This window comes from Cynara cardunculus (assembly GCF_001531365.2).
Source record: "Cynara cardunculus var. scolymus isolate 2C chromosome LG 9, CcrdV1, whole genome shotgun sequence".
Classification (NCBI taxonomy): Eukaryota; Viridiplantae; Streptophyta; class Magnoliopsida; order Asterales; family Asteraceae; genus Cynara; species Cynara cardunculus.
Window position 1 is genome coordinate 12,800,440 of NC_037536.1, and position 23,506 is coordinate 12,823,945.

General features: G+C 35.3%; 2 protein-coding genes across 2 annotated transcripts; one reads left to right on the top strand and one right to left on the bottom strand.

The window, feature by feature from the left end:
• Window positions 1-5,223: 5,223 nt before the first annotated feature.
• LOC112518154 (galactinol synthase 2) lies at window positions 5,224-7,606 on the top strand. Its single transcript, XM_025125754.1, has 3 exons — window positions 5,224-5,606; window positions 5,789-6,109; window positions 6,981-7,606. The coding sequence occupies exons 1-3, from the start codon at window positions 5,298-5,300 to the stop codon at window positions 7,356-7,358; spliced, it is 1,008 nt and encodes a 335-aa protein (XP_024981522.1). The 5' UTR covers window positions 5,224-5,297; the 3' UTR covers window positions 7,359-7,606.
• A 2,151-nt stretch (window positions 7,607-9,757) lies between these two features.
• LOC112518309 (putative GTP diphosphokinase RSH1, chloroplastic) lies at window positions 9,758-22,487 on the bottom strand. Its single transcript, XM_025125959.1, has 24 exons — window positions 22,246-22,487; window positions 21,973-22,154; window positions 19,769-19,942; window positions 18,595-18,660; window positions 17,930-18,022; window positions 17,634-17,765; window positions 17,434-17,535; window positions 17,280-17,357; window positions 17,126-17,197; window positions 16,461-16,568; window positions 16,241-16,338; window positions 15,996-16,056; window positions 15,837-15,899; window positions 15,664-15,720; window positions 15,467-15,568; window positions 13,912-14,070; window positions 13,660-13,791; window positions 13,477-13,563; window positions 13,330-13,401; window positions 12,915-13,001; window positions 12,372-12,828; window positions 11,350-11,411; window positions 10,237-10,305; window positions 9,758-10,162 (listed from the first exon to the last, which is right to left on the bottom strand). The coding sequence occupies exons 1-24, from the start codon at window positions 22,268-22,270 to the stop codon at window positions 10,067-10,069; spliced, it is 2,634 nt and encodes an 877-aa protein (XP_024981727.1). The 5' UTR covers window positions 22,271-22,487; the 3' UTR covers window positions 9,758-10,066.
• Window positions 22,488-23,506: the final 1,019 nt, after the last annotated feature.

The window sequence follows — 23,506 nt, forward strand, 5'->3', positions numbered from 1 at the left end:
ATCTAACTAGAACGTAGGATTGTTGGATGGCACCATATGACGGTGTCAAGCCCCTAATAGAGCCCAAGGACCAACATCCTTTTTTTATTAACCTGGATATCCAACCCGCTATGCGAGCCGACTGCAATGGCGTATAAGTGAAAGTCGAGCTTTTGAATATTTTAAGTGAAAATTCATAAGGTAATAAGCCTTCTTGATTTAGTTATTCATAAGTCTTCAGAAACTTACGAATCTTATACTCAAAAACTTCTAAAGTGTATTATGAGTTGTCTTCTGATCCATGATAAACAATTACTTTGATGTGCAGTTATCCGTTCACTACTTACTCTAGTAAACATTTTCATTTAACAGAGAGTTATTCTCACATTTAATATAAGAGCGGTTATAATTCTCTAAATTTAACACGGAACAATTTTATCATAATCGTTACAGAAAAATCTGATATTATAGTCGAGTTGATTTCAAACAAATATGGGCCTTGTGGGATCCCTTTCGACCCGTTAACCATTAGACCCAAAAAGTATAAAATTATCGGAGTACAGCCCATTAATTAACTTTAGGCCTAATAAAGAATAAACAAACCCATAGAAGCCCAAGTGTTTCAAACGAAACCTAAATAAATCATATTTATACTATATAATATATTATAAAGCATTTGACAAACACTTTTAAAAACTAATTTTTATGCATAAAGTACTATTTATTAATTTATGTTACTTAAATCTCAAGATTACAAGTAGATTATGTGTAAGTACAACTTATTAAAGCTCCATATCTGAATTCGTGTAGCTAACTGTAGATAAACATAATCAAATACATGATAAACATTTCATTTTAAATATAAAAAATCTAAAATATAATCAGGATAATCATTGAGTTCTAATAGAATACTTAATTATTATCCTTATAAAATGTTAAATTATAAAACCAAAAATAAGTTATTTCATTATTAAACTTAAATTAAATTACATAAAAAATAAGAATTTTTAAATAGTTGATTTCATATCATCATTAATATATTTTTTTTCAAAATTTTGTGATATCTTCAAATTTATATTTTATTCAAAAATAAAATCATTATTGTTGTCTTAAAAACACATAAAAACGTATTATAACATCAACAGAGACAAATAATAAAATAGAACATTAAAATTGAGATCTATTTCGCTGCATTGCGCAAGTACCCTTCTAGTGAACTATAACGCATATCATCAATTGTCATCATCACCCGTTATCTCACTACAAAATAGCAGGTTATCACCGACGGAAAAATCCGTCGATGAAAACCATTAGTGACAAATTTGATGGAAGGTAATGACTTGGTAAATTCTGCAGGCAAATATTACCAACGGAATTTCAAAAAGTAGTGACGAAAAGAACTATTGGTAATACGTCACAAAAATGATTTTATACATGTGAAAATAACTGTAAAGACATGTTTAACAATAAGACGTTAATTTTTAATTAAACAAAATTTTATTTCGTTCATTTAATATATTATATACAGGTTATGCATGATTTATATATAAAAACATAAGCATTTTAAATCACTTCAAAAAATCAAATATATTGACGGTTAGCCAATACATGTTTGTAAGTAATACGCCAGTTAAAAAAGACACAATAGCCATTGTCGGAGAGGTGTCGGAAATCTGTCTATAAAAGTTTATTTGTCGGAAATCCGTCTGTAAATGTTACCCTCATATGATATCCATCGGTGATATCTTCTCCAACCAAGTTTTGACCGACAAATTTTCAACAACGAGGATTTCTGATAGATATCATTTTTAACGACGGAACAGTGTGTCGGTAAAAGCCTTCAAGATTGTAGTGATACACATGTCAATATTATGTAGCGGAGGCTAACCATATATTTTTAGCCATGACTCATACAAGGTGGTAGGTTTCGCATTAAGTTGTAGGGTGCAGTTGGAAGGGGCTTTTTTTTAGGTAGCAATGATTCAATCATTTGACACACCCTTAATACCTCTCTCAAATATATCAGAATCAATCATAACGGCGGTGTCTGATTGGTTTGAGCTTGTGCTTTAAAAGTCAAAAGTGCCTGAAGATCTCAGGTTTAAATCCAAGAAGAGATAAAGATCCTCTTGTGGCTATAGATGTTCAAATACGGTGATTTCAGACTACCCGCAAAACAGATGATCGTCCTGAAATTAGTTGACTCTCGTATAACGGATTGAATATATATATATATATATATATATATATATATATATATATCTCCTCAAACTCAGAAAAAGGGAAAAAAAGTTAATAATTTATGTGTCTCAAAATTTTATTTGTCAAAAGTAAGAACCTACTTTCTCATTTTATCCTTACTTATGAGATGGAGAAAATTTCTTTATGTGTTATTAAGGGTAAAAAAGTCATTGAGTTAACTAAATATGTAACATTACGCATTCCTAAAACTGTTAGGGGGTGTTTGGTTCACATAATGGAATTTGATGGAATTGGAATCCATCAAAGAAATTTGACTTTGAAGGAATTGGAATGAAATTTGATGGAATTTGACCATGCATTTGGTTGGTAGGAATTGGAATGAAATTTGATGGAATTTGACCATGCATTTGGTTGGTAGGAATTGGAATGAAATCTCTCAATAGAATTAGAACAATCGTCTTTGTTTGGACCATCCCACATATCGCCCCACCCACACCCTACCAACCACAATGTTACTAATGTCGTCATCACAACTATCATCCTGCCCCAACCCCTACCCAACCCTGCCCCACCACTCATGCCCCTGCCCTACAATAGGTGGGGTTGTTGGGGGTAGGCGGAGTGAGGTGAGACATTGGGGATGGGCCAGTGGGTGGCAGGTGAAGACTATAGTGGTAGGATGGTGGTTAGTGGTAGGTTGGAGTAAGGTGGGGGTGGGGTAGGTGGCGGGGTGGTAAATGTGACGATGATAGTGGTCGGGTGGTTGGGGCCTGGGAGTGCGTGGGTATAATGACAACAATAGTGGCATGGTATTTAGTGGTGGGTTATGGTTAGGGTCGGGTGGGTTGCGAGTGAGTGGCGGTTGTGAAAGCGACAATAATGGTGAGGGGTGGGGGTTAGGTTAGGGGCAGGGGTGGGGTAGTGGGGATGGGTGGCAGTTATGACGATGACAGTGGTGGGATGGTGGTCGGGTGGCTAGGAGTGGATGGGTATAACGGCGACAATAGTGGCATGATGGTTAGTGGTGGAGTGGGGGTGAATGGCAGCTGTGATAGCGATAATAATGGTGTGGTGGTGGGGGTTAGGTTAGGGGCGTGATAGTAACGGTAGTAGCATGGTCGTAGCAGGGATGTGCAATGAGTGACCGGGGCCCGGGGTGGGTGGGTGTGATAACAACAGTAATGGCATGATGGTTAGTGGTGGGGTAGGGTGGGTGGTGGTGACAGTAGTGGTGTGGTGGTGGTAGTGGGGGGTTAGGGGTGGGGCATCACAAACAGTAATAGCATGGTCGTTGTAGGTGTTGATGGAATTCAATTTCTTCCATTATGTTAAGGAATGGTTCCATCCATTTCAAAATATGAACCAAACAAAAGAATTGGAATTTGGTCAAAGAAATTTATCATTCCAATTCCATCAAATTTCTACGAATTCCGTGAACCATACGGTCCCTTAGTCTTTTTTATTATCGATGTTTATTTAGGAAAGGATAAAGACTAAGGGGCCGTTTACCAAATGCTTACTCGAGTAAGCGCTTACCAAGTCATGTTACCTCACCGGATAATATGGCAAGGACCAAGGATCTTCCCCGGAAAGAGCGAGACAAAGACCAAAAGTCTTACCCAGTTAGTGAGGAGGACGACTCTTACCACAGTAAGCATTTACCAGATAAATTGTTAAATTTTATTGATAAATACTTACTGGGTAAGTATTTGGTAAACGACCCCTAACATTCTTTTATTTTCATTGTGGACATTGAGTTTCAAAATAAAAGCGTGTTTCAAACAAAACCTAAATAAATTCAAAAAAATGTGACATAAGATATAGTGTGTGTATATGATTAAATCCTCATCCAATTTCGCTTTAATTTTTTCTAAAGATTTATCAAGGTACATACGTAATCACTTCCATATAGTTTGTGCAAAAGAGTTTTTAACTGACAATCATATATATCCTTGAATTGGTTCACACTGTTCCTCTTTAAGAGAGACAAATCAGATATACGTCATGCATTACACTAGCTAGGTGGTTGATCAGTTAAAAGTTTTGTGCTTACGATAATATATACCACCTTAAAACCAACTGTTTCACATCTTGAAATCAATGAAAGTCAGGCTACAAAATTTCCATGAATACTTTTATTTTATCCGATTTGATATATATTCTTTTCAAAAATAAAGCCGTCTGTAATTAAATAGTACACAAAAACATATGTACCATCTTAACAAAAAAGACCTAACATTGTCGCATAACATGATGCCATGATGGTAATGTTACACCCACCTAAGTTGTAAGGTTGCATTACACACGAAATTGATTATCTAAGAGTTTTAGACCGTAAAGATACGGACCTAACCTTCATGACTTTAAGAGGCTTTGACGACACCAGTATTCAATTCGAAAAAGATAACACTACGTTTTTATGTGTCTTAAACAAACACGTCACAACCCAAAACGATGACAATTCCTTATCTCCATGAGACCTCTAAGATCATTTGGTGACGCGTAAGACCTTTGGCATGACCTAGGTTGCAGGCCAAGTCACTTGCGCACTATTAGGTCTCATCATGTGTATTATCACATGTTATAAGGGTGTTCTTCACTTAATACTGTATCGGAACCACAGACGACCTTTGGTGCAACATAGATCGAGGGTCAAGTCATTTGCACACCATATCCTATAAACATGTATTATCACATATCATTAGAGTATGGTCACGTTTTAAGATTTTTTTGTTCGAGTCCCCACCTGTGTATATACATATATACGTATATCTAACAGTAATTGCTATAAATAGAAAGGGTCTATTTCATGTTTGACAAAGGAAAGGAGTAGAGTCACGCTTCTTCTAGCCTCTTCCAAACAGCTCTACATTTCACTACTTCTCCCACATACTCTCTTTCTCGAGAAGTTTCTCGCTAACCATCTCCTCACCGTCCGATCACAACTATTGCCACGTGTTAACCGATGACAGGATTTAACCTCAGTTAATTTGCCACCTATCTAACCACCTTCTTCCACCACCTATATATACATACAACCACCTCCATCCTCCACCACCTGCAATTCACTGTCCCTGTGAGTTTCTTGATCAATTCCTCACTTGCTTTAAGAATCAATGGCTCCGGCCGCCGTCAACATCCATCGGCCTTCCAACTCCAAGAAAAAAGCTTACGTTACGTTCTTGGCTGGTAATGGCGACTATATAAAAGGCGTCGTGGGATTGGCCAAGGGTTTAAGGAAGGTTAACTCCATATACCCTCTTGTTGTGGCGGTTCTTCCCGACGTTCCGGAGGAGCACCGCCGTATCCTGGAGTCTCAGGGATGCATCGTTAAAGAAATTGAACCGGTTTACCCACCGGAAAGTCAGACGCAGTTCGCCATGGCTTATTACGTCATCAACTACTCCAAGCTCCGAATCTGGGAGGTATGATTTTAATAAGGAAATTAATAAAAATGTCATAAATGTTGCTTATTACGTTTTGAAACGGCTGTTTTTGTTAATTTTTCTTTTAATTGATTACGTGGCCTTTCTTTGTTCCACGTGTCTCTATACCATTTCATACGTGGCATCATCGTGTTGTAACACGTGGATTGAATTTATCGCAGTTTGTGGAGTACGGTAAGATGATATACTTAGACGGAGACATTCAAGTGTACGATAACATTGACCATCTGTTTAACTTGCCGGACGGCCATTTTTACGCCGTCATGGACTGTTTCTGCGAGAAGACGTGGAGCCATACACCACAATACCAGATTGGGTATTGCCAGCAGTCGCCGGAGAAGGTCCGGTGGCCGGCCGATATGGGTTCAAAACCATCTCTCTTTTTCAACGCCGGCATGTTTGTATTTGAACCCAATATCACCATATATCATGATCTGCTACAAACCCTCAGGGTCACACCTCCCACCCCTTTTGCTGAACAGGTATTCACCGTAAATAAGCGTCATGATATATAATTTATTGTATCAAATAAATAGAAATAACGGTTTTGGGTGTCTTAACAAGGTTGTTGGGACACTTTCACAAAAGTAGCGTCATTCTAGCTTTTTTATGGGTGTCTTATGGACCGTTTATCAAACGTTTACCCGGTAAGAGCAAAGACAAGTATTGAGAGTCTTACTCGGTAAGTGATAGTGATGACTCTCACCCTGGTTAGCATTTACCGGGTAAATTGTTGTATTTGATACCATTTTGATGGATTAAAATTTTATCCGGTAAGTAAGTGATAATGTTGAATTTTGTCGGTAAACACTTACCTTGTTAATCGTTTGGTAAACGGTCCCTTAGTAAGGTTGTTAGGGCACTTTTACAAAAATAGTCTCGTACTAGCTTTTTTAAGGGTGTTCTAGATTATGTCTAAACTAATCTCGGTAAGTTGTAAGAAATCAACTTTGATAAACTCAGTGATCGTACATTTAAGATCAAACCCTAGACAGACATGATACTCTGCCACATCCCTACACCCTTTAACGGTTACGTTTTGTCCTATAAAAAATCGTCTATCGGAAACTTTCTTAAAAGTGTCTTATAGAAAATTATCTATCGGAAACTTTCTTAAAAGTGTCTTATAAAATAAGTACTTTAATAAAGTGTTCTAAAAAACTTGTTAACGTTTTATTTTTTAAACCTTCAAATTAATATTTAAAGTTTTATCAAGCATTCTATTAGAACGTTTATTTAGTAGCGGTGGTGGTGTCTTATTAACCCAATTTTGTTGTAACACCGACGATCCAGGCCAAATTTGCCACCGGTAATGATGATTTAACTAACAAATCTCGGGTTGTGCGTTTGCAGGATTTCCTAAACATGTATTTTAAGGATATTTACAAACCAATCCCTCTGGATTACAATCTCGTTCTTGCGATGCTGTGGCGCCATCCAGAAAACGTGGATCTCGAGAAAGTGAAGGTTGTTCATTACTGTGCAGCGGGATCGAAGCCATGGCGGTACACTGGGAAAGAAGAGAACATGCAGAGGGAAGACATAAAGATGCTTGTGAAGAAATGGTGGGATATTTACAATGATAAGTCTTTAGATTACAAGAACCCTAATAATCTGGGAGGTGGTCATCGTCATGTGACAGCAAGCAGCAACAATAGTGATCAGATGGTTTTTCCGTCGGCACTTTCCGACCCAAAAATACCGGCCGTCTGTGCACCATCAGCTGCTTAGAAGTATGTATCGTGTTGTATGTGCACACACATATTTTGATATATAGTTTTCTTGGGTTTGTTTTTATGGTGTTATATATATATATATATATATATGCATAGTCGTCTTTTGTTGGGTTGGATTCATTTGATTCGATTTCTTTGTAGTCAGCTTTCCTAATGGATTGCATGGACGTGAAGCACAAAAAAGTGTGTTCTTCCCTTTAGTTTGTATGAATGAAGGTAATTTGTGATATGGAAAGATTAAGTTGGTTTATGATGTTTATATTGAATTTTATATTTTATTATAATAGAATTGTTTTTATGTGAGGTCTAGATTATTTAAATATGCTAATTTTTAATTTCAAAACTTATAGTTATTTTAAGAACGTTATTAAAGGTTTATATCTTAGCTATTTTTAGGATAATTTTGTTTATTAAAATATTGTTGTATAAAATAACTAATATGGTATTATATTTTAAAAGTGTCTTAAAAAAATTGTCAAAACATCAAAAAGTGATGTAAACCTGTTGTTTAGGTATAAAGTTTTTTGGTTTTATCTTATAAACTCTAATTGCTATAAAGTATCTTTCCGTAAGATGCTTGTATAATTTAGGCATCCAATAAAATCAATTTTGTTGTAGTGTTTCTATTAGAAGATGAAAGTAATATATTACATAACCACCTTTGTAATGTGTGTGTGTATATATATATATAGGGCCCGGTTTTGGTTAGAAGAGTTAAGGTGAGAAACGTAAGAAATGATTTCCATCATTAAGATACACATTAAGATGAGATGTACCGGTATGAGATGAACCAAATCAATCTGTATATCAAACGCGATTCATGAGCGGGTTTGAGATTGAAGATGACTAATGGTCTAGATTTCTTCTTACGTTTCTCATCATAATTCTCTTTTTTACACGCTCTTCTGTGTATATAATATAATATATATGTATATATGCACATACACATGTATATATGTACATGTACATATATATATGTATATATATATATATCATTTTGTAGTCCAAAAAAAGTAGGTTGCAACATGCCTTCAAAAAATTGGAACCTTCTTGGTAGGAAGATTCCATTCCAGAGATGTGTTGAAAGGGTAAAATCATTACGTTGGTTGGATTTGTGTACTTCACCTACTATACCTAGTGGGGTTGAACCATCATTTTCTATGCATTGGTCCCACAAGAGGCGGGTTGGGGTGGTTTTGAACATCATTTCATAATCGTAGGTTTCTAGACCAATTTATATATATCGACCAATCATTTGGACAACCACGAATGGTCATAATCATCGTAGGAAAACCTCCATGGTCATAAGATCAGCTTTGACAACATTTGGATTCGAACCTATGGTACATGACATTTTCCATTACTACCCTTAATTACCTTACGAGGTAACATTCTCGAATATCAAATGGATTGTTGTTTAACTTTTGTTTACCAGTTAATTGTATACCATATAAGAGTATGTTCCTCGATAAGATTCTTGGTTTTTATTATATTCATCCATTAAGATAAGTTACACTTAGTAAGTATTATATCGATAAGATTCTTGGCTTTTGCGGTCTGTCCTTGTACTAATTAATGTTTAAACATACACTGAATGCATAAAAAATCATTCAATACTTTTATTGACTTTTTAATTTAGTTGTACGCTGAATTGAATGAATTTCACCGGGCCCATGTCGAAGATAGCGGAGCATTCATAAAAGTATCTAAAATCTCAATAACTCATAAAAGTTGATATTTTAAAAAGTTACTTCTGGTTGGTTTTTTTGAGTACATAATATCATATAAAACAAATCACACTCTCGACTTACAAGAAGGTTGGATTACAAGAAACCGTTGGACCAATGATTTTTTCTAGTTTTGCCAAATATGCTCATTATGTTACCTTATATTCTCCTTTTAAATCATTTTACATTATCATATAACTTATCGGCTAGTTTTTATTCATCATGACACGCTTATCATCTAGCTTATTAATTACCCGGTTAGCTTTTCAACCACCGACAGGGTTACACGTTTTTATGTGTAACTGCACATGAATCGAGTTATGGAAAAATACTTGTTGGCAAGTAGCATGGTTCTTTTGAAAACTTGATGGTTATATTTTGCAATAGATAGTTACTTGATGGTTGATATTAAGTCCATCTTTTTACTTTCGATAGACGCAACATCATGTTCATGTCAATTTGCTATTTTTGTCTTCATTTTGTGTTACTTTTAACCGAGGGTGTCAGCGTCAGCTTGCATGCACCTCTACCAATACTAAGGGCTCTCGAGAACAGCCACAAAATCCCAAGTGGTCTTGCATTGCAGAACTTGAACAAGTAACCTCTAAGAAGAATCCTTAAAGACTAAAGACCCAAACCTTATTGTCAGTTGAGTTAACCCCACAAATAAAATTCAAAGTAACCAATGCCAAAAAAAAAAAGATAAAAAGACAAAGGATGGACATCCACTTGTGTATCACTCACTTCTTTATTATCACTTCATGTATTTTTACATGTATACTTCCCAATCAGCCATCCCCTTGTCTCTTCCTTTATATACACTCCCCTCTCTCTACAGATTTCATCAAATTCCTAGTTTTTCTTCACTTATTTGATGGTTGGACAGATATATATAATGATATTTATATATACCAAATAAAGAATCTTGGTAGAATTCCAAATGGACAAAACTTCTTACCTGACCAGGTAACGCGTATCAACATTCTCGTATTTGCTGAGTTTCGGTTAAGCTGCACCCGGTGGACCATCCTAAGACCCCAAGGACCAAATCAACACGCGAACACCCGCTAACCTGGACCACCACAAAGATGTAAGCCTCCAAAAACAACTTTCACCCGATTGGAAATAATAGACGACACAAATTACCATGTTGTCCAAGCTTGCTTCGACGTGGAAGAGAATGACAGCCATTCCTTTTCCTCTATCGATTTCAGCCTGTTTAATTGTCACACAAGTATAAATATCAAGCATAACATAACAAAAAATTACTCCATCCGTCCCAAAAGAAATGTCCATTTTTAAAAACATGTGCCTACTTTCCAATAGTACCCTTTGATTATGAGATGGAGAAATCCATTACTCCCTCTGTTAGTAATAGTATAATTGTCACGTAGTACATCTCCAACAGATTCTCTAAAATAAAGAAAACCAAGATTTCTTCTCTATTTTGCTCCAACAGATTCTCTAAATTGTTCTTTAAAATAGGAAAATCTCCAAATTTAAGGGGATAAATGATTTTTTATTCATTCATTCCAATAAGATTGAATTGTTATTATTATTATCAGAGCATCTCCAACAGATTCTCTAAAATAAAAAATCCAAATCTCTATAAAAATTACATTCCACTCCAACGGATTCTCTATTTTAGAGAATTTCAACATCAACCATACTATTAACATATTCTATAATTTTATCATCCCAACTAATAATTAAGAAAACCTTCATATGAAAAACTAATAAATCAATCTCATTGGTGGGAAATATTAAAATAACATTTCTCTCTCCTCACAAGTGTGCTTTAGAGAATTCTCTATAATAGAGTTTTCGTCTAGGTTTCTCTATTTTAAAGAACAAGATAGGGAATCTATTGAAGCAATATAGAGAACAAAAACTATATTTTCTCTATTTTACAGAATTTGTTGAAGATGCTCTTGTTATATGAAGCTTTTTTTAAAACTATATTGGGATGATAAGATTATAGAATATTTTAATCATATAATTAATGTTGAAATCTCTAAAATTAGAGAATTTGTTGGAGTTGAATGTAGTTTTCTTTTTGAAATTTTAACTTTTGGTTCTCTGTTTTAGAGAAAGGTCCTAAGAATCTGTTAAAGATGCTCTTACTTTATTTAAAACCTAAATTATTTACATATTTCTAGAACTGTGTGTTTTTTTACGGTGGGAACTTATTAGGGAGTACATAAAGATTGAAGGAGACACAATGTGCATTCAGCAGAAATGTGGAGGTCGGTCACTCACCGCACATGAACATATTGTGACACCAACATCTGCCAACACCTTTGAGATATCAGCAAGCATGCCTGTGAATTAGCAGTGAATGTAGGTAGTTAGGAATAATAGTAAAAAAAAGCCCTTCTAATATGCTCAATGCATGATCAATATTCCCCAAAAATATTTGAAGTTAAAGCAGCATATTGCGTTGATTAAATATATCACTACATCATAATTGATAGATTGGCTAAGCAGTATGAGAATCCAGAGGGGCTGTTTATTTACAGCTTAAGGAGCTTAACGGTCTAGACAGCTTATTCGCTCAGCATACAGAACTACACAAGTGGTTCTTTACAGCTTAACTGTTAAGACATTAAGCCAAAATGGCTATATGGAATAACAAGCCCCCTCACTTGTCCCATTAAGCAGCCTCCAAACAAATTAATTGCATAAACACCCAAAGAAAAAAAAAACCTCTCTTTCCCTCTCTCAAACCCATCAGTCTCACGTCCCTCAGACAGACAAAAGTTATCCGGACAAAACAACTTAACCCACTAGCCAGGGGTCTTCACCGAATCAGTCACTCTACTCTTTAGAGTAGAGGACAGGTCTACATACATCTTAACCTCCCCAAATCCCACCTCCGGGTGGTATATACTGGGCTCGTTTGGTTTGGTTGGGTTCGGCTAAGGGGATGTTTGGTTGGTTTTCCATTAAGTCGTGTATGAATAAAGTTGTCTGTGCGGATCAATTTGTCTATATAGATTGTGAAGGTTTTTGCATTCATAGATGGAATAAGCATGTTTTTTAATTGGAAGAGGCAGGTTTGGAAAAAAACTTGGCTTTCTGCATAAAGCTCCCCCTAGAACCTTTACTGAATAAGCCATTTTCTATATCATTAAGCCACTACCAAACAGTCACGTATAGCTGACAAGCTGAGTCCCATTACGCTCATTAAGCTGGGATCTAAGTAATATTTGTTATGCCAAATGTTTGCATAGTGGGCAATGAATAATGGCAGTTGCTAGTTCTTGGTAAGGAAAGTGTACCTCTCCGATCTATACAAACAATGCACAGCCACTGGATGGAGTGTCCTTCAAAATCGCTCCAGGATGCAACCTTCCCATCACGCCAGCTTTCAAGACCGGGCAACACTTCTTTATACATTGGAACGTCGGCAAGAACCATCTTAGCAACACCATTACCATGAGATAATGCATCTCCCTTGGCCTTCAAATTCACATGCTGCAAATGCTTGTTGTGTTTTCCATTAACCTTGGGAACCTTAATACTACCGTTCTTGAACTGAAAAAGATCTTCACTGATCATCTTCATAGATGACATTTCCATGACATTCATGAGAATCTTCTCCCACGTATGACGGGTCCCTTTAGAGTAGTCTGCTACCTCTTCAACTTCACTATCATCTCCAGAATCAGCAAGAAACTCGTTGACTGAATCAAGTGTTAATTGAGATGCAGATTGGGCAGCTTGCTCCTTCAAGAACTGAAGAAAGCAGCAAGCCAGTTCATATAAGTTATATGAGATTGCGGGTCAGAAACATTCAATTATCAAAATTCAAGGTAACCTACTTTCAGAATCTTGTGTCTGGCACTACGTGTTTTTGCATGTTGCAGCCATTGCTTGTGCCTCTGGAAAGCAGATTTGCTTGAGAGAGCCTGGTGGTCAAGAAACGTATTAGGCAGCGAAAAACAATTGACCATCTAAACGACAATACTGAGACCCTCTTCCCAGAATGACAGATGTACGACTTCAATTTCCATATTATAATAGAAAAAATAAACTTCTGATTTGTTAGCATCGAGTCACTCAAATGTTGATGAAGACCCGATACACACAATTTCCGTTATTGCAGCTTGTATATATCCATGGAATCCATTTACATGGAATTTAGGGACTATCTTTATAAGAATCTTAAGAAACAAAACGCAAGTTAGTTGTTCTCAACTAGTAGAGGATGACTGTTTAGATAAGAGATCAACTAACATTATATGTCACTATCTCCACAACTTCAGCGTTTGCAAGCACATGCAAGGGAGGAACAATATTGCCATTGACCTAAAAAAGACAGAGAATACCATTAGACTTTAGATCCTCCAGAAAGAAAACACTCATCAACCAGAAAGGACTTGCCTTTGCAGCCACCATACTGTTTCCAATATCAGTGTGTATCATATAAGCATAGTCGATGACAGTTGCTCCTTTTGGCAAATTTTTAATCTGTAACATGTAAAGAATAATCTTAATAGGAAACAAAAAACAATTTAGGGACATACAAAATGGTATGCCATGTATACACAGACTTCGTCATTTTACCTCTCCCCTTGGCGTAAATACAAAGACGCGACTACCTAGAAGATCCTTGGTGATTGTATCTACAAACTCTCTAGAGCTCATGTTTCCAACAAACTCCTCTTGCCATTCTCTAATTGCGTTGAGCCAGCCAATCTAAAGAAAGAAAGCAACCATATAACTACCAATGGGGTCAGAAAGATGAAGAACTTCTATCTAGAAGATCAGTTGAAATGAGCAATTTACTATCATGATGAAGAGTAACATATACCATACCCTGAGGGCCACATTTGCGTTGTTAAGGCAGACTGTTTTCCCTCTCAAGTTTCTGTCGTTAGCTATTGTATGTCTGACTAAGCCATTAACAACGACTTTTCCACTGTAATGAGCAGCAATACCTCGTTCTGCTATCAAGTTCATCTCTTCAGTTCGAATCTGCAAATCATAATATGATGGTATGTAAGCATTGGTTGTCCCAAGTGCTCGAGGAAAAATGAAACTAATCTGTTAGAATACTATTAATTCTAACTGTTGGTCTATTTCTGTTAAGTGTCACAATCTGAAGCTTTAGTGGCTGATATGGCTCCTGATATGTTCCTGGTTTTCAGCATAAGAGCATCTCCAATGCAAGGTTCTCATAAGCAAAAAGTGTAGCTTCTTACAAGAACCAACATTGTAGAGAGTTTGGTTAAAATATGTGGAACCCCCATATCACTCTCCAAAATAGCCCTTGAGGAGAAAGGAAGGTTCCAATATATATGTAGGAGAAATGGTCCTAGTCTAGCCGATGTGGGACTCCAACACGCCCCTCTGATGGAGGCTAGAAGGACACATTGTCCCATCGGGTACCTAAAGGGCCTGACTTTGGCTCTTATATTATGTGAAAATATGTGGAACCCCCATATCACTCTCCAAAAGAGCCTTCGAGGAGAATGGGGAGGTTCCAACATATATGTAGGAGGAATGGTCCAAATCTAGCCGTTGCGGGACTCCAACAAGTTCTTATAAGAACCTCACCCTCTTTGAGTTCTTGTGCAAGAACCTTAGTTCTTACCTTGAAATTAGTGTGAAGTGACAATTTGCTAATTTTTCATATATTTTCATGACTTACTTTTATATCCAATATAATAATTAACATGTATATATTTATTTAACTTATATTATACATGGGACCCATAAAATGGGTTCTTATAAGAACTACTGTTGTGGAGTTTATGGAGGTTATTAATTTGGTGAGTTGGAAATGATTTGGCAAGAAAAAGTACAAAAAGTAGGTTCTTATAAGAACCTCCATTGGAGATGCTCTAAGGTGTTATGTAGTTCAGTACATTTAGGCTTTTTACAGAGTCTGTCGCTTTCTCTCCACGTTTCTTGTTATATTTTGGCCTATTTAACAGTCCTTGTTTAAGTTAGGGCCTGTTTGTTAGCAGCTCAACGGGCTTAATAGGACTCGCAGCTTATTGGTCAGCTATACATGATTGTTTGGTAGTAACTTAATGATATAGAAAGTAGCTTATTCTTTAAGCTTCTAGGGGGAGCTTTATGCAGAAAGCCAAGTTTTTTCCGAACCTAACCCTCCCAACCAAAAACATTCCGAATCTATAACGACAAATTAATCCACACAGACAGCTTTATCCATACAGAACTTGATGAAAAACCAACCAAATAACCCCTTAACGACACATATCAGTTGATTAGCAATATCAACTTCTCTAGTCCTCTAAATTTCAAATATTACAACATTATCTACTGAAGGCAAGGTAAAAATAACTTTGATGGTTAACAACAAAAGAAACCAAAGTGGCAGAAAAGAGTTTCATGAGGAATCTACCTGAACTTCTAGACGAAACATGCTCTCATAAAGAAATGGAATCACAGTAGTATGAAGGCTCTGATACCCATTGGGTTTTGAGGTTGCAATGTAGTCTTTCATCTGCAAAAAAGTTGTACAACTCTTCATCATTTCCATCATTAATAAGAGGAGCTCAATATCAACTCAAACGAAAGACAAATGGCCAAGATACACACTGCTCGAGGTATAGGCGTCCAGATCCCATGTACCAGCCCAAGAACATGGTAGCATATCTGCATGAAAATAACGTTTATGAGGCAAGGCATGTGGCTGTAGCACAACCAGTATGAATGTCTGAGTTAAGTTTCTCTAAACGCTGCAACAAATATTCGACAAATATAAACTTTACCTGCTGTGCGTTACACAAAGGCCCTACACCCACACAAAGCTTGGGTTTAACAATAATCCTCAGCTGTCAATCGAAATGCATAGAAGCATGTCAGGAAAAAATAATTAGAATTAACTCAAGGTTTCTAGATAAACCACTTGTCAGCCACTGATTATCTACCTGTGCAATTTGATTAACTTCATTAATTGAACCTCCGGATTTGAGCACAGATTTATGAATGCTGCAAGTATAAGACTTCAAAATCAACAAGATGCAGTTGAAAGCTTCAGAAAGAAAATGAACTAATTGAAAAATATACGTTTACAACTAAAAAGGGGGATCATTGCAGAAATATACAAATGCTTCAAATAGTCAATATAATCAAATAATAAGACAGACGGATACAAATGCTTCAAACAGTCAACCTGTAAGGTTCCTTATAGACAGAAAGCACTTCAGTCTTCACAGTCATAAGGTCTAAGAACTGATCATCTTGAATTTTCTTGATCAAAATTTTATTTGCCTAAGAGAGGAAGAAAAAGAAAAGCCAAAATAAAGAAATGGTGAAATAAATGAATGATTAGAAGACATTAACATGTAATTTTCCTATAGACGATGACGTTTAAACCCTTAGGAGTAAAGTACCTCTTCAATTTCTTTCTCCTGTTCTTTACAGAGTTCTGCAACTCGTCTCTTGACTTTAGCATAATCTTGAGGATTTGTGTACATGAAGGACAAATTCTCAAGCTCAGACTGCAAAGAAAACATTGTTCCTACTGAGAAGGGTATGCACATATATAAAAGGATCAGTGGTACAGAAACCATGAAAGCACAAAAAAGAAATCAGACCAATAAACAGACACAGCAAGCCAGGTACAAAAAACTGTTGTTGGTCTCTGAGAAAAAAATACAGTACTGAACCTTCATATTCCAGCAAAAATATTATGCATGAAGACATACTAGGCATGCATAAGAAAAACCCAGGCCAATGAGCAAAATGAAATGAAACTAGTTTGTAATACTTTTACAAGCCATTAATGGCCTATTTATAGTGTAATGCAGTAGATCAACACCACAAAGATGCTACCCTTATTGATGAACTTGATTTCATTCTTCTTCAAGATTGCTTTTGAACCATAAATATTCCTAACCACAAACATACCAATAGTGGATCTTTGACGAAAAATGAAATGAATTTAGTTTTTGCTGGAGTTAGGTCTATAGACAGAAAAGATCAAGTAATTACATGTGAAGTAAAAAGCTATACCAAAAAAAAGACTCCTTTATAGTATCTATGTGACTCCGTCTACCTTAATTTGGTACATCCCCAGGAGCTTTGCAAGAGGAGCAAAAACCTGCAGCGTCTCCATCGCAATGCTGGACTGTACATGGTCAAAAACTATAAAAACAATGAGACCTTGAAAAATACAGCTTGGCAGATGTTCGATCGAATTTCGACTCCACCTGCTTATGTGAAGGCATATGTGAAAGAGTCCGCATATTATGTAATCTGTCCGCTAATTTAACAATTATCACCCTGACCTGAAAAAAGCAACATATTCGGTGAAAGTTGACATAATTAAGAACTTGGATAATCACTAATCAATGAATATGTTACCTCCTCAGTCATGGCTAGAAACATTTGTCGAAGATCATGTGCTTTCACGTCTTGTACCGAGTGACTTTCATTTTTATACTTCAGCTTTCCCAGTTTTGACACCTGAACCAGAGACAGGAATCAAGTTTGACACATGCAATATCTAGCAACAAAAAATGAGATGACAACTGCAAAAATGTACTATATGCAAGATAGAACACCTTAGTTTCTCCTTCAACAATGTGACGGACAGTTGCACCAAATTCCTTCTCTATTTTTTCAAAAGTAACAAGGTTTGTATCTTCAACTGTGTCATGTAATAAACCAGCAGCAATCGACTCCCAGTCCAATTCCTTTAAAATGGCTACTGGTCAGCTAAGTTATCTCAATTACACCATTATCCAGAAGTAAATGAAGCATAGAAATTCAATATACTTAGAAATGTCCCCAATAATTGCTGATGGGATATCTAAATAGTTATTTCCATAAGAACCATTCATAATATTGTGCAACTCACAAGTTCCCCCAGAATTCTTGCAACTTCAACAGGATGAATGATAAACGGTTCTCCACTTCGTCGTTTTTGCCCATCATGTGCCTCAAAGGCCAGCTACAAAAAAAATTAACCATCATCAACAGAAATTAGGATTAAAGCACCTTATCTTCAAAAGCTCTATGATTAGCACATCAAACTTATTGCCGATAATAAGTAGCAGTCAAGTATTTGTATCAATTTTTCATGGTATTATATGACCTTCCAAAGACATCAGACATATACCATCAAATCTCGATTCAGATGTTTGCTTCATATATGGATAGATAAAAAGAAAACAGCACAAAAACAATCTGAAATGCAGCAAGAAGGGTAATAACATTAATAAAGAGTAGTTAACATGTTTCTTTTGCTTGGCAATTTGCTTCTAAACAACCAACATACATGCAAATGTAAAATAAAAAAAAGCACACCAGTTGGCAGAAACCACTGAACAGAAGACATACCAGATTTTTTTTTGTTCACTATCTCCTGCCAACAGAGTGGTTTTTGCTAGAAGTAGTTTTTAATTTTTTTAATTTTCATCAAGTACATTGTTTGCCTCAAAATGAAATGTCTAGTACAATGATTTAAAATGATATCACTCCATTAATAAACAATAATCATACATTAGGACTGTGAAAACTTACATTTAGAGCACCGCGAACTAATATTAACTCATCGGATGTAAGGTATGCAATAGCAGGCTTAAGATCCTGTGGTAATCAAAACAACAGGGGATTAATAACCCCTATTTAACTGCTCAAAATCATAACGTAATCTTTATCTATGGTGCTGCTTACAGTATTACACATCTTATCCTATGGCATCTAAATGTATTTCCAAAGACAACAAGGTTTGAGATGACAGGGGGTGTTTAGCAATATTCGTTTTGAAGGTTAAGGTGAAGCAGTGAAGCTAAAGCAACAAATTGTTTCGGAGTCAAAAGAAAACTTTTAGTTTGAAGATTCTTTGATTGTTACATTTATCCTAATAATACGCACTATTTCTTAGCCCTATGAACATATGTAACCTGATTGCAGATTAATTAACTGTCATATTGAAAATAAATGCTACCTGGTCAAGCAAAATACTTCCAGCAGGGTATCATTGTTTTGCTTCAGTAGAGTGGTAAGAATTATTATGATTGTACTGAAATTAATAGACTGACTAATAACCTCTTATGAGAATCAAAGTATAGAAGTAGTAGATTAGACGGTTGATACGTCCTCATTTCCATGTGTCCAATTTAATTGCTACACTTTACAATCTAGATTTCCAAAGTTAAAACTTAAAAAAAAAAGGCTTTGATCATATGTTGTTACAAATTATGATGATGAGAGACAACTAGGAGTAGGTGATAGATATGAAGCGTGGAATAGTCCATGCCCCCCAAAGTATTTACAAAAGGGTAACCTGTGTGCACCAAGGCTTGGCTCCTTGGCTTTGCAAGGGTTCCATAAGGAAGCCTTTGTATGCAGCCTTACCCTTGTGATTTTGCAAAGAAGCTATTTTCATGACTCAAAAGTCAGAAAGGAGTAACTTCACGGATTATTCCAAGGTTTGCTGCTCAGTAAATATTTGAATATAAGAATGCAGTAACTAATACGATACATTCGGCAAGGCTAAAATAACTGCCTTAGGCCAAAGGAAGCATCTATTCTCTTTGCTAAAAAAACAAAGGCTTCAGTCCCTAAGATACACATGGACACAATTAAATAAGTAAAAAGTTATTTATCTGGTGCAATTACAACATATATTTTGTATACTGTTCCTATATTTTCTCATAAAAAGAACCAACAGCTTGGCAACAAATCCACATACCTCCCACAAATCTTCAGGAGAAACTTCATCATATCCCGAAGGAAGAGATGAAGAACAGCTCACTACCCATTTCCTACAGACAAGATCGGGCAAACTTGACCTTACAAGTCTTCGTGGAGGTAAGTGATCCAAAGCAAAAGATAACCAGGCCCCCATGCTAGCAGCTTCACATCTCTGGTGTAAGTATCAAGTTGATAGACCACCATCAGTATTAAAATACAAGAAAGGAATTTGATCTTGCATTTATAAAATGTATAAATCCTCAATACCAGCTATCTGACAGTGCAAAACAAGTTGGGTGATAACATGACACTTCAACAAGGAAGTGAGATAAGATGAATAAGCATTGCCCTAAGTATCAGTGCAAAGTAAAGTATCAGGACGAAGAACAATTTCTCAAGCTCACATTAAACAAGTACAAAGATATAACTTCACTGAGTCTAAGTCTAACTAATTCCCTCATCAATTTATTTTGTGGGTCATGATACAAAATATTGTACAAGAAGCACTCCTAAACTTTGCAGTAGATCTTTCACATGCGTACACTAGCATTCTCAACTTATGCATCCTTTTTTGATCAGGTTATAAATTAAATAAAAAAAACTCCGTTCAGTTTCAATATCACTGATGTAGTAAGTATTACAATCTTGTACGCAAATTATAATTTCAAGATTTTGTTCCAGGACTGCTCGTCGTTTTAACCAAACATCATTCATGGTTTCCTCTTGTCTTCTCCTTTCCTGGTAAAAATAATCTACATAATTCAGTACAAATATAGATACTGAAGATAAAGATAAAAAGTAGAACAACAATCAAGCATGTTATGTCTCTCCCCGTTCTGTTTTACTCTTTAAATTTCCTATTCATCTCCCCTCCCTTTGTTGCTTGTTGAATTGATGACAGATGGATCTGTTGGACCACCCCTGCCTTATTTTACGTCATATGAATACCAATTCCATGAACCCGTTATGCCTGTATAGACAAGGTGAAGCCAGAATGCCCTTTACTTTGATGGTTAATCATTAATGTCCAATGCATGCCAACTGATCCATCATGCGCAGAAAAGTACAGAGAAACACCTTTTCTTTGTGAAAGTATTTATTGCCAATTGGAACACCGGAACTTTTGAATCATCCTCCTAAGATCAGACGGTTAAACTAAAACCCTATCGTCCGACTCAAAACCCCCAAAACTGAGAACACTACAAATCATACCAACTGCATTAACTTGGTATTACGATTGAATCCGTTGATTTCCATCAATGTATGGAGTTGGTTGATGTGTATACATCCAAGAAAAGATAGAGATGATGGAACAGTTTAGATCGTCTAGGAACTAATCCCATGCACTTCAGCTTCTACTTTCAAAAAATCTCCTAATAATTCACCATTCGACAATGTTTGTAGATGAACTGGTAAGAACTTATTTGTTATCAACAGATTTCCTTCTTGTAGCTAGTTTGCGATTACAATATATGAGATCAGAGGAAACAAATATGTCTGTCTTGGACTTGATCCTGAACTGCTCTTCAACTTGGGTGATTATGAGAGAAACAGGCCAGTTACATCCCTTCCATTTAAAAGCCTGAACAATTTAAAGTATTCCAATAACTCAAAGAGACTATGAAACCAAAAACCAACATATATGTCTTCGACAACAATGTAATTCGTTCTATGGGTATTGGATGGACAAAAGCAAGTGGTTTGTAACTCCAGATGCTTGACACAATGTTAAGAGCTCCTCACATGATTTAGCATGCATATACATGGACCGATTGCAACAAAGTTCTTATTTTTCTTTACATGGATATATAATTGCAATAAGGTTTAGACAAGCAGAACATATTACCCCTAGTTTATGTTCAAGAAATCAGTTCTAAAAGATTTCGATTCTAGTAAATTCCCAATATCCAGAAGGAAAGGTTTAGCAGCAAGTAGGAGCTGTAAGCACAACTATCTAGCCTCTAGAACATTGATGTGAATAACATTATTATTTAACAAATAACTGTTTCACAGCTAAGTTGTAATCAAAAGACAACTTTCTACCAAATTGACATGAAACGCACTGCAAAGTCACGTTATTATTAGCAAAGGTAAGACGAGAATTAGCATCAAAATATACACCACAATACATATAATCTGTTAACAGAAAGGTTAAAAAAACAAGAATTTCATGTATAGAAAAAGTGAGTGTTACATAATTACATTGACACGACGAATCTTTCTTTCACTCTGTCCATGATTCAAGGGCGAGGAATGAGCAGTACTAGCTAGTAAACCAGTCAACGCCCTTGGAGCCTTCCAAGCACACGAAATTGGACTACAATCATATCTTCCACTTCCATCGCCTTTAGAATACTTAGACAAATTCACACATTCCACAGACACTGTCAAGATTCACAATCAAAATTCAATCGAGCAAACCGCAAACGCAATTAAAATCCAGTAGCAGTAAAACTGAAAGTAATAGATAAGTACCTGACAAAAATGGAGCAGAAGCCATGGCTAACGAGAAGCATCGGGACTTGAGAGAAGTCTCATTGAATCGAGTCAGGCATGAAAAGCAGCAATCAAGAATCAAAATTGAAAACAGAGTGAAAATTGAATCGATATGAACGAAGCAAAAGGTTGATGATGGTGGATTGGTGTTGTGATAGTAAAGATAAAACTAGGGTTTATATGAAGAGGTTGGATTAAAATGAAAATGGTGAGGAAGAGATTATCTAGAGAGGATAATGAAAATGGTTAGTCGAAAGCCACAGAAAAAAAGGCTATTTCCATATGAAATTAATATAATAATGAAAAAATAATAAAAGATATTTTTTGGAAGTTTTTAAGATTCTACGCCATCTGACCTCTCACTCCCAGTATCTATATTATGTTATTAAAAATTCTTAAAAATCATTTTTTATGTATTAAAATGATATTCGTGTAATGCAGTAAGATACATCTTGATTTTAGTATTTCGTTTTATTTTTTATCTCAATCGATGTTATAATATGATTTTGAAAAACCGATAATGTTTTTATTTTCGAATAAAATATAAATTTGAAAATATCATAAAAATTTGACAAAAGTATATCGATATTAGTATCAAATTAACTATTTAAAATTCTTATTTCTTGTATAATTTTTTAATTCAATTTTATTAATTATAATTTAATTTATGTTCAATAACGAAGTAATTTATATTTGGTTAATAATATAATTCTCTTATAAAGATAATAATTAATTATTTTGTTAGATCTCGATAATTATCGTAATTATATTTTAGATTTTTTATATTTTAAAATAAGATGTTTATCCTCTATTTGATTATATTTATCCATAGTTAATTACACGAATTCAAAAATGAACTTTTAATAAGTTATATTTATGCATAATTTACTTATAATCTTGAATTTTAGTAATATGCATCAATATACAGTACTTCATGCATAAAAAATAGTTTTTAAGAGTTTTTGTCAAATTCTTTATAATATAGTATAGATAAATTATTGTTTATTAATTTATATTACTTAAAACTCAAGATTACAGGTAAATTGTACGTAAGTACAACTTATTAAAGTTTCATATCTGAACTCGTATAACTAATTGCAGATAAACATAATCAAATACAGGATAAACATTTCATTTTAAATATAAAAATATAAAATATAATTAAGATAATCATTGAATTCTAACAAAATATTTAATTATTATTTTTATAAAATGTTATATTAATAACCAAAAATAAATT